This window comes from Sinocyclocheilus anshuiensis, unplaced genomic scaffold (genome assembly GCF_001515605.1).
Source record: "Sinocyclocheilus anshuiensis isolate Anshui unplaced genomic scaffold, SAMN03320099.WGS_v1.1 scaffold1170, whole genome shotgun sequence".
Classification (NCBI taxonomy): Eukaryota; Metazoa; Chordata; class Actinopteri; order Cypriniformes; family Cyprinidae; genus Sinocyclocheilus; species Sinocyclocheilus anshuiensis.
The window spans coordinates 2,577,242-2,587,514 of NW_015538055.1; the positions used below are offsets into that span (position 1 = coordinate 2,577,242).

At 34.0% G+C, this 10,273-nt stretch overlaps 1 protein-coding gene and 1 pseudogene across 1 annotated transcript in view; one reads left to right on the plus strand and one right to left on the minus strand.

Moving 5' to 3' along the window:
- LOC107683417 (uncharacterized protein SYNPCC7002_A1628-like) lies at window positions 1–4,789 on the plus strand (annotated as a pseudogene).
- A 462-nt stretch (window positions 4,790–5,251) lies between these two features.
- Window positions 5,252–10,273, minus strand: part of LOC107683110 (probable tRNA methyltransferase 9-like protein) — a 15,745-nt gene continuing 10,723 nt past the window's right edge. Inside the window, exon 4 of the mRNA XM_016479197.1 lies at window positions 5,252–6,997. Within this exon, the coding sequence (XP_016334683.1) occupies window positions 6,063–6,997 (935 nt within the window). The 3' untranslated portion in view covers window positions 5,252–6,062. The remainder of the gene's footprint in view (window positions 6,998–10,273) is intronic.

Below are 10,273 nucleotides of genomic sequence, written 5' to 3' on the forward strand. Positions count from 1 at the left end.
ATGAGAGCAGTGAACTGCTCTCACTCATTTGCATCTATTTGTTTTCTTCTTCACATACTTGCCTTGAATCAAGAGCCTATAGTTCATCATGTCAAGTACATATGTGACCTCCCTGAAAACCACAGGTTCCCCATGGGAAAGTTCCCCAAAGTCCTGGAGAGTCTGCTCAGAGACCGGGTCATAACAGATAAACAGGTTGGACATGATTAGTGAATCTGGAACTTATATTAACTCACACATTTGAACAAATCCAAGATTAATATACTTTAAATGTCACTGTCTTATAGGTGTGGGCCCCTAAGATTGCCTCCACAGAGCTTCTGAAATGTGTGCATACTGAGGAGTGCCTGTCCAACTTTATCAGTGGTAAAATTAGTGAGAAAGATCAGAGGCGAACCGGATTCCTGTGGAGTTCTGGTCTAGTACAACGCTGTAGATATGAAACAGGTATGTCATTTAGTATGTGCTTAAAGTCAAAGATGTGAAGTGAGTCGTCTGGGTCATATTTTACTCTAAAATCAAAATAAAAAATGTAGAAAAATAAAATTGCATAATAAAAATGAAGCCTAATTTGGACATTTCTTAATTTATATAGTGTTGTTTAGTATTATTCATATGCTATTACAGTATTTATTCATATTTTAAATAAGCTACTAAATTTAACAAAATTATTTTTTCATTTAATTTTAGTTTGTTAATTTTTTGCTGTGTGCCTGTCATTTTATAGATTTTGTTTTAAATATGTATATATATTTCTAATTTTTGTTTAAAATTCTGTTACCGAAAATTATGTAGTTTTAGTTAACAATAACAACACTGATATTCAGTCATTGTTTAATACTCATTACAACACTTTTCTTATTAAAACAAGCTTAAATTGAAATTAATTACAATAAATATTACCATGAGATACATTTACAATTATACTTTATTTTGAACTTAAATAATACGATATTTTTTGTCTATTTTATTTATTTTATTTTTTTGCATTACACTACAGACCTTATTTGTTATGAAAATTATGTCACAATGGAAAAGGCTTGATTTTCATATACATAATTTCTTTTTTGTTTGCATATTGCACATACGCAGCTATGAATGTTTGTAAAACTACAGTATATTGTCATGCAATGTATTTCTCTCGTGTGAGATGTGGTCCAGGCGCCACCGTGCTGGCAGGAGAGATCGCCATGCAGAGGGGGCTGGCATGCAGTACAGCTGGAGGGACCCATCATGCCTTCCCCAGCTACGGCTCAGGCTTCTTCTGTCTGCTCAATGACCTGGCTGTGGTTGCCAAACACCTGATGGGTGAGTCCACACCCAGGAGGAAGATTCTCATTGTGGATCTGGATGTACATCAGGTACATGACTTCCATGGGTCAACCTTTAACTCTTTGGTTTTATTTTTGAGGAAGAAATATTTAATAATAGTGGATGAATCATTAACATTTGAAACTGAAAAAAGAAACTGTTGTACTGACCAAAATGCTGTTGCTTTCCTGAATTATATCTAATATTAATGATACAAATAATAATGTTTTTCTTTCCTCTGTTCACTAGGGTGATGGCACAGCATTCATATTTAAGGACAAACCCGATGTTTTCACCTTCTCGTGCATTGTGGGAAAAATTTTCCTGTGCGAAAGCAGCAGAGTGACATAGATGTCAGTTTGGAAGACGGCACTGAAGACAAAGAGTATCTTTTCAAAGGTATTTTCATTTTACACTCCCTAATTTTACACCTACATGAAACCATAAGCAGATCACTTTTTGACTTTTAAATAAATGTAAATAATTTCAATAAATCTCTATTAAAGGAATAGTTCATACAAAATGAAAATTTGCTGAAATTTGACTCACCCTCAGGCCATCCAAGATGTAGATGAGTTTGTTTCTTCATCAGAACAGATCTGGAGAAATTTAGCATTACATCACTTGCTCACCAAAGGATCCTCTGCAGTGAATGGGTGCCGTCAGAATGAGAGACCAAACAGCTGATAAAAACATCACAGTAATCCACACGACTCCAATCCATCAATTAACATCTTGTTTGTAAAACACAAATTCATCATTAGGGCATTGTAACTTTAAACCCTCTGGCCTAACAAATTAGCATATAATCCATAATAACACTTCCTCCAGTGAAAAAGTCCATCTCCTGTTGTCCTCTCACATCAATATCCATTGACGTATTTGTTTAAAATTGCTTTGAACTGTTTTCGCTTATAAACAGTGTTTATTGTGCATATTTCTCTCCTGATTCCGATAATTTTTCACTGAAAAAGCAATATTACGGACGATATTATGAGGACATTTATTGTATTTCATTGTATTGTATTTTAACCAGAAGTTATGGTTTGAAGTAAAAAACGTCTTGATGATGGATTTGTTTCTTATAAACACGCAGCTTTTCACGTCATAAGATGTTAATTGATGGACTGGAGTCGTGTGGATTACTTGTGGTTTATTCTGATGTTTTTATCAGCTGTTTAGACACTCATTCTGACGGCACCCATTCACTGCAGAGGATCCATTGGTGAGCAAGTGATGTCATGCTGAATTTCCCCAAATTTCTTCCGAAGAAGAAACAAACTCATCTACATCTTGGATGGCCTGAGGGTGAGTACATTTGAAGAAAATGTTAGTTTTTGGGTGAACTACTCCTTTAAATAAGCCTAGGTGTGGTACTATGGTAAAATGCATTAAGCCATTTCCTGTATAGTCCAGGAACACCTCCCTTGGTTACTGGAGAGATTCTGGCCGGATCTGGTGCTGTATGATTCTGGAGTGGATCCACACTGGGAGGATGAACTTGGAAGACTTCGTCTCACAGATGAAGGTGAATCCTTTCACTCTATTACGCACATCATATTTCGTAAAATCAAAGCAGTATTTTATGTAATTGACCCTTCAATGTCTTTCTGCGTTTTACCCAACATAGGACTTTACTGGAGGGATATTTATGTACTTCAGACAGTCATTAAAAAGGGCATTCATGTGGCTACTGTCATTGGAGGAGGCTGTTCCAGAAATATTGATCAACTGGCACGCAGGCACTCAATAATTCACAGAGCTGCGTCAAAGGTGAGCTCACAGAATTCATAATGAAAGTAACATGGTATTTCATGGATCTGCATGAATTGAACATGGATATTACTGGGTGTCTTGTACCATTTTAATCTATATATTTATTCATGTTATTTTTATTTATTAGGTATTTTTATTTTATTATTCATTATTTATTTTACTGACAATTGTTTTGCTATGATCCCTTTTTATCAGGGACGTATTATGACGCAGCGGTGCCCTGGGCACAGACCGATCAAAGGCCCCCCTCCGTTGAAACTGAGTTCCTTTTTTATTCGAAATACTCCCAAACGTGTTATCTATATCATGAAATATCTTGATTCTCAAATATGTATAAATAAATGCATTTTGCACCTTTATAGATCATGTTAGTTGATCTATAATGGGCGATGGACAAGTATAGTGTAATCTATTAACAACGCATAAAACCTGTCTTTTTACTTGCACCAGATATGAGTGTGTCATGTCATAAAATATTCTTAATACGACTGAATTTATATTTAACGTGAATTTAATAAAACATTGTAAGTTACTAATTATAGCACTTTCATTGTACAGAAAGATAGCAAAGAATATTTACATTATCAAAGAACATTATCACTGACTTCAGTCTAGCCAGAGTTCAAGCACTCTCCAAAACTCCCATTAAAAATCACTGAAGCTGTTTACACTGCAAAATGAGTATCTTGCTTACATCGTATGCACATCTGCACTTTTTTTTGTTTCTGAAGAGAGAATTCGCCAGAAAGCAGAATTCAGTCAGCGAGCACGTGCACTGAAATAAACTCCAGTGTTTCAGCGATGACTCATCTGAATGCCTCTGATTGGCCATTGCAATCATAAGCTCAACAGAATCGTGTGTGATTGGTTATAAAGCACAGCGCTGTAAAAACGCGTCTGTCTCTGGTTCAGCGCCAGCCAAAGCACAAACGCAGATTTGAATTTGGCAGCTGGTCACGTGCCACACTGAACGATCTAATCACACCGGTGTGATCGTATCAAATATAAAAAATGTTATTCTGCTATTCTTTTGTTTTTGTTTTTAGGATGCTGCATTCAAAATAAATTTGACTCAAAAATCGGAGGGGCCACTGTTGAAATCGTGTTCCGGGAGAAACGGGATTTCGGCTAGGGCCCCCCTCTGGTCTAGTGCTGTTAATCCATCCCTGCTTTTTATATATTTATATATTTATATATATATATATATATATACATATATATATATATTAGAGCTGGGTTTTGACACAAATTTCATGATTCGATTATATTCTCATTCACAAGCTTTCGATCCAATTTGATTACCAATTCGATTCGATTCAATTCAATATAGATTATTTTTGATATATCAGGTACAGTACTTTCCAAATTTTCTCAAGGAAAACAAAATCTCTCAACTAATGTTGTAAAATATACATGAGAGTCATTTGGTACTACATTACTATAATATTGAAGGTTAAAATTAACTGATTTGTTACATGTTACATTACATACATTGATGTTATTAAGAAGCAGATTTTGCTTTCATAGTACTGCTTTCTGTCCTCTTTATCACAAATGTAAACAGCAGTATTGCACTTTCAGAGGATTATATGCTTTTAATGGTTCCCCTTTCTGCGTTTAGGTTTGGAGAGAACATGGACTTTAACTCAAGGATGAAAATGGACAGCAGGTGCTAAACAATCTAAGATTGTTGGGTGCTGAGAAGGACCATATGAACATTTTTCTGTGCCATAGCATTTTTAAGCAATAGATTTTATGAATAAAAATGCCATATTTATTCAAGTGATCCTTTCAATTCTTTCTTATTTAATAATGTTTTTATTATTATTATTTATAAATAGTTGGGTTTTAGAAAGAAAAAAAACATGCCTGTTAAAATTACAGTTTGGCTCATTTGTTATTATATTATTATTAGTAGTAGTAGTAGTATACTAAATTAATATTTAACATCTTCACCAAAAAAATACATGAATTTGAGCCCAGTAGATCAGATAAGAACTGCTTTTATTATACTATTTATTAATGCTAAAAAGTAATTTAAATAATTCTTAATAATACATTTTCTTAGAAACTATGTTTTACAAAGTACATATATAATATAATATATAAATTGTGTCTCATAAAGTAGAGAATTAATTAACAGTGTCAATATTACTTTTTTTTGGCTTATTATTTAAGAAGAACTTATTTAAAGTAACTGGGAAATTTTACGTTTTTCACTATAAAGACATGAATTTGCACCAATGGGTCAGATAAAACTAAATATAGTGATTTTATTATATTTAAGTCAAAAATACACATAAAAATGGTTCAAGTTTAAAGGAAAATTAAAGACCTTTGTTGTGACATTCTGAAATTGGCCAAATTACACCAATACAAACATACACAATTTACAACACCAGCACAAATATGTTTCAGTTCTTCAAGTTTTCAAGATGGGAATTCATCATGTGCAATCGATTAACAAGCAGTCGACTAGTTCAAATCTTGTTTAAAAGCTTCAGACCATAACACAAAGGCTAATACGAACCACACAACACCAGCACAGACAAACTCCTGAAGAGTGTCCAATAAGAAAACGCTAGTTATGTGCTCACATCGTTTGGTTCAAAAAAATGATGTGCTATGCTTTGTTTCAGGCAGGCATTGCTTAAGACGGTTAACAGTGATACACCATTAAAATCAGTGCAAGTTAAGTCAATTATTTTCAACTCAACTTAAGACATCACAAAGAATGGAGACTAAAGCTAAATTTAATATAGCAAATTTCAAAGTACGACTAGCTTTAGTGTTAAGATTTGGACCAACACTGGTCTCGTCAAAGCATCAATACCTTGCTTGTTATTGCCATTGATACTGAACAGCTAATGTTTAATATTAGCTCTCTGGTCCCAATACTTAAAATCTCAAACTAAAACTTTTTAAAAGACATTAAAACAGAGGTTATAAATTAAAACAGACATTTAAAATGAGATTTAAACCTTCCAGACTTGGACCTTCTCAGCCACCACGCACCAATTGGCGTGGTCCAAGTAAGTGTGCAGAACATAGAGCTCATCAACATGGTTTTGGATCAACTGTGTCAGTTCTCCTTCCCTGAATACATGGTAGTACCTCAGACAAGAGTCCTTCAGCTGTTCGCTGCTCCGTCCTTTCAACTCATCGCTTTCCAAAAGAGACGCTGTGCTTTCCTGCCTCTGCAAGGGCTCTTTTAGGCTTGATTTACCATCTACGTGTCTTTCAAGAGTTGACTGATCCCTCTGATAGGACACCAAGTCGGGCAGTGGTACTGAGGAACAATCATGGACAAGCTCCACAGGAGCAGTCTCATTTCCATTCCCAGAACTTCTGTTGTCGTTTTTATGGACCTGTTCATTGGGATCTGAAATGAAGACGTCTTCTTCTAGACTGGTTCTGGAAGAGGATGAAAAAAGGCTGGACATCTGCCTGATGAGACCTCTACTACTAGTTCGCTGGCTTCTGCTTTCACCTGTCTCATCGACAGGGGTTTGTATAGTGCTGGAAGAGGAACGGGCCACGGTCAGGCTGGTGAAGTCCAGCACCGAATCTAAAGATCTGGAGAAGAACCAAAGCCTCTGTTGTTTCTGCTGGCTGGGGCCGATTGAGTCGCCCTCGTCCACCATGGAGGATGTGCTTTTCACTTTCCTGTGCTTGTCGCTTGAAGCGGTGCCGTCGCTGACGCTTTGGGTTCCATTGCCTTGCTGTCTTAAGGCGGGAGATAAAGGGGGATTGGGGTTCCAGGGAACAAAGATGTCTTGCTTCTCAAACTTGCGCCTCTTCTGCTCCATGGCCCAAACATAAATCATGATCCGCCCTCCCACACGCAGGGTGCGCGCCATCTCTTTTATTGCTCGAATACGCCGTTCTTTGGTGGACATGTGGTGGATGACTAAGCAATTGAAAGAAATTGTATTCATAGGTCATTGATATACAATCTAATGATTTCAAGGAATAGTTCAACCCAGAATTAAATTTGTTACTCACCCTATGCAGTACCATAAACCCATACTTTTACATGTATGCAATACATTTTATTTTGAATATGCATCATTTAGTCAACTATAAACCTATATACTTATTGACTGTTTTTAATAATGTATTTTTAATGTATAATATAGAATTGTTAGGTTTTACAAAGTAGAGAATGAATTATTAGTTTGTTGATATTACATTTTTGATTCAGCATTTATTATTATTATTATTAGTATTATTATTTATGATGAAGATGATGATGATTAATACATTTAAATTAAATTTTTTTTTTAAATAAATACCTTTCATTCTTTTTTAAAAATGTATCAAATTTAGTTTAAAAGTCAATATTGTCTCAATTCAAAAATATCCCACATCGATGCTGTTGATTGATATTATTAATATTCATAATAATGATAATAATAATAATAATAATAATAATAATATGATAAAAAACAACAAAAATAATTATAAATGTAACAATATATATCAATATAATACCAATAATATCAAATTAAAAACAAATTAAAATATGCACACTAAAAAAAAAATTTGAATGAATTGAATCAAACAAAATATAGTATTCGTATAATATTATGTGTGTGTATATATATATATATATATATATATATATATATACACATACACACACACACACACACACACAACACACACACACACACACACACACACAGACATAAATATTTCTATATTCTTCAAAAAAAAAAATCATTGTTATCCAATGAAGAAATGAAATGCAGGTTTAAAAGCTGGAGTAAGGCAACAGTGAGTAAATTATAACCAAATCACTTTCATGGACTTTTACATTAACTGTTCCCTTCTGGTGGAATGACCTGCCCAACTCAGTCCGAGTCCTTAGCCATTTTCAAGAAACGGCTAAAAACACATCTCTTTCATCTTCGTTTGACCCTCTAACTCTAGCACTCTCTATTCTAATTAAAAAAAAACAAAAAAAAAACACTTGTTGACCCTCTACGCTTGCACTCACTATTCTATTTCTATTCTTACTACTTGTCTTCTTTATAAAAAACAAAAAGAGAGCCTCTGACACTAGCATTCTCTATTCTTTTTCTGTTCTATCTTCTTGTTTTCTTTTTATTTATTATAAAATTACCCTCTAACACTAACATTCTCTATTCTTTTTCTACTCTTTTGACGCGTTTTATTTTTATTTAAAAAAATTACCCTCTTCTATTCTATCTACTTTTTCTTTTTATTAAAGGGGTCCTATTATGCTTTTTCACTTTTTCAACTTTAGTTAGTCTGTAATGTTGCTGTTTGAGCATAAAAAAAGATCTGCAAAGTTACAAAGCTCAAAGTCCAATTCAAAAGGAGATATTTTATTGAACAGAAATCACTTTTCAAAAACTACAACAAACGACTCGTTTGGACTACAACACATATTTTCCGGGATTTGTGCTATCACAAAGATCAACGAATGGGACGAGACCTGGTTGAGCTGCACTAGAGAAGGCAACGAGTGTTATCACTATGTCGGAGACACGCTAGCTTTCCTAAAGCAGACGAACTTAGAGTGGTTACAATCATCCGGGTTTAAATCGCGCTGAAATTGATTTGATTTTGACGCAATATTTACACTGTAAAAGAGCATAATAGGACCCCTTTTATATAAAAAACAAAAACAAAAAAAAACCTTGGTACATGTACTGCGTTAGGCTAACCGAGACTTGTTACAGCACTCTTTTGTTGGTTTTATTGCTTCTGTTGTCCTTATTTGTAAGTCGCTTAGGATAAAAGTGTCTGCTAAATGACTAAATGTAAATGTTTTTAATTTTTGGTGAACTATCCCGTTGGGAAAGACAGTGTCCTTATGTAGAACAAATCTCTGAACAATATACAATCAAAATCAATGTAGAAAGCCCACCTCATAGTGGTGGGCTGTTTCCTGCATTTATTGGGGGCTTTTAGAGTGTTTAAACCATTATGAGACTCTGATATCATCAATATGCACATTAATCTTCTCTCTGAGGATTCACGAGGGGTTGCCAGGTGACCCAGCTGTACAGCCCGACAACAAATACTCCCAGAACTCTTCCAAGAAACTCTAATCTCCTGTAGCCTACTAACACCTCTCGTTTCCTCCACCTCATAAAGCTTAAATAAACCTATATAGCCGCTCCATTTCAAGTTAATGGCAGCACTACCAGCTGATTGAAATTAAATGGTTTGATCATGGAAATACTACTATGTTAATGTGGGTTTATGTCATTATGAATTGTGCTCCTATGAATGTACATCTTCATAGATCATTATGCTAATGATCTCATGTCTGAGCCTGTAATGCAGAAGATGTTCGCACTACATGACCTTTTTACTGTTCCAATACATTCTGCACTAAAATAAAACATGGATGTGCGTAAAAGGAAAGAAAAATCATTGTTATTAAAATTAAATGTGAAATAATTTTGACTAGTTTAATGACTAATATTGATGAGAATTGAGACCCATTTCCAAAGAAAAAAAAATGAAATTGAGAGCTTTTTAAGTGGGAATAGTTCTTGCTGGTTAAACATAACAACAAACAGCATAGCCAGTGTGCGAATAAATGACTCTAATGGGCTGATTCTTGTATATGAATAGTTTAAAAATATTCTTAAACTTATGCTTTGTTGAGCTGAATCATTCTAATGACTTACTGAATCAATCCGAACAGTTATTCACTGAACTGAAAGGCAATTGTACAACTCACAGTGTTTCCTCAGAAGTACTAAACAAATCAATAATGGAATCATTAAGGAACTGAATCATTAAGTGGAATCTGACTACAGAATGAAACAGAATGTCAGGGTTATTATAGTTAACAAAAACGAAAATATTTTGATTAATTGAAATAAAAAAACATTTTTTAAAATATTTTATTTCAGCTACTTGTCAAAGCAACATTTTTAATTTTCACTTAGTGTACTTATTTAACTTAATGTACTAAAATAACTAAAACTGAAATAAAAATAAATTAAAACTATATAGGCCTTTTAAAAAAAACAATAACTAATAAAAATGACAAAGTACAAAATTGCATCAAAATGATGAATGCTAAGATGTTTGACTATGCGTTTCCTGCAATACTTGTATACAATAAATTATATGAATAAAATGTATGTAGTCAAGATATATATATATATATATATATATATGTGTGTGTGTGTGTGTG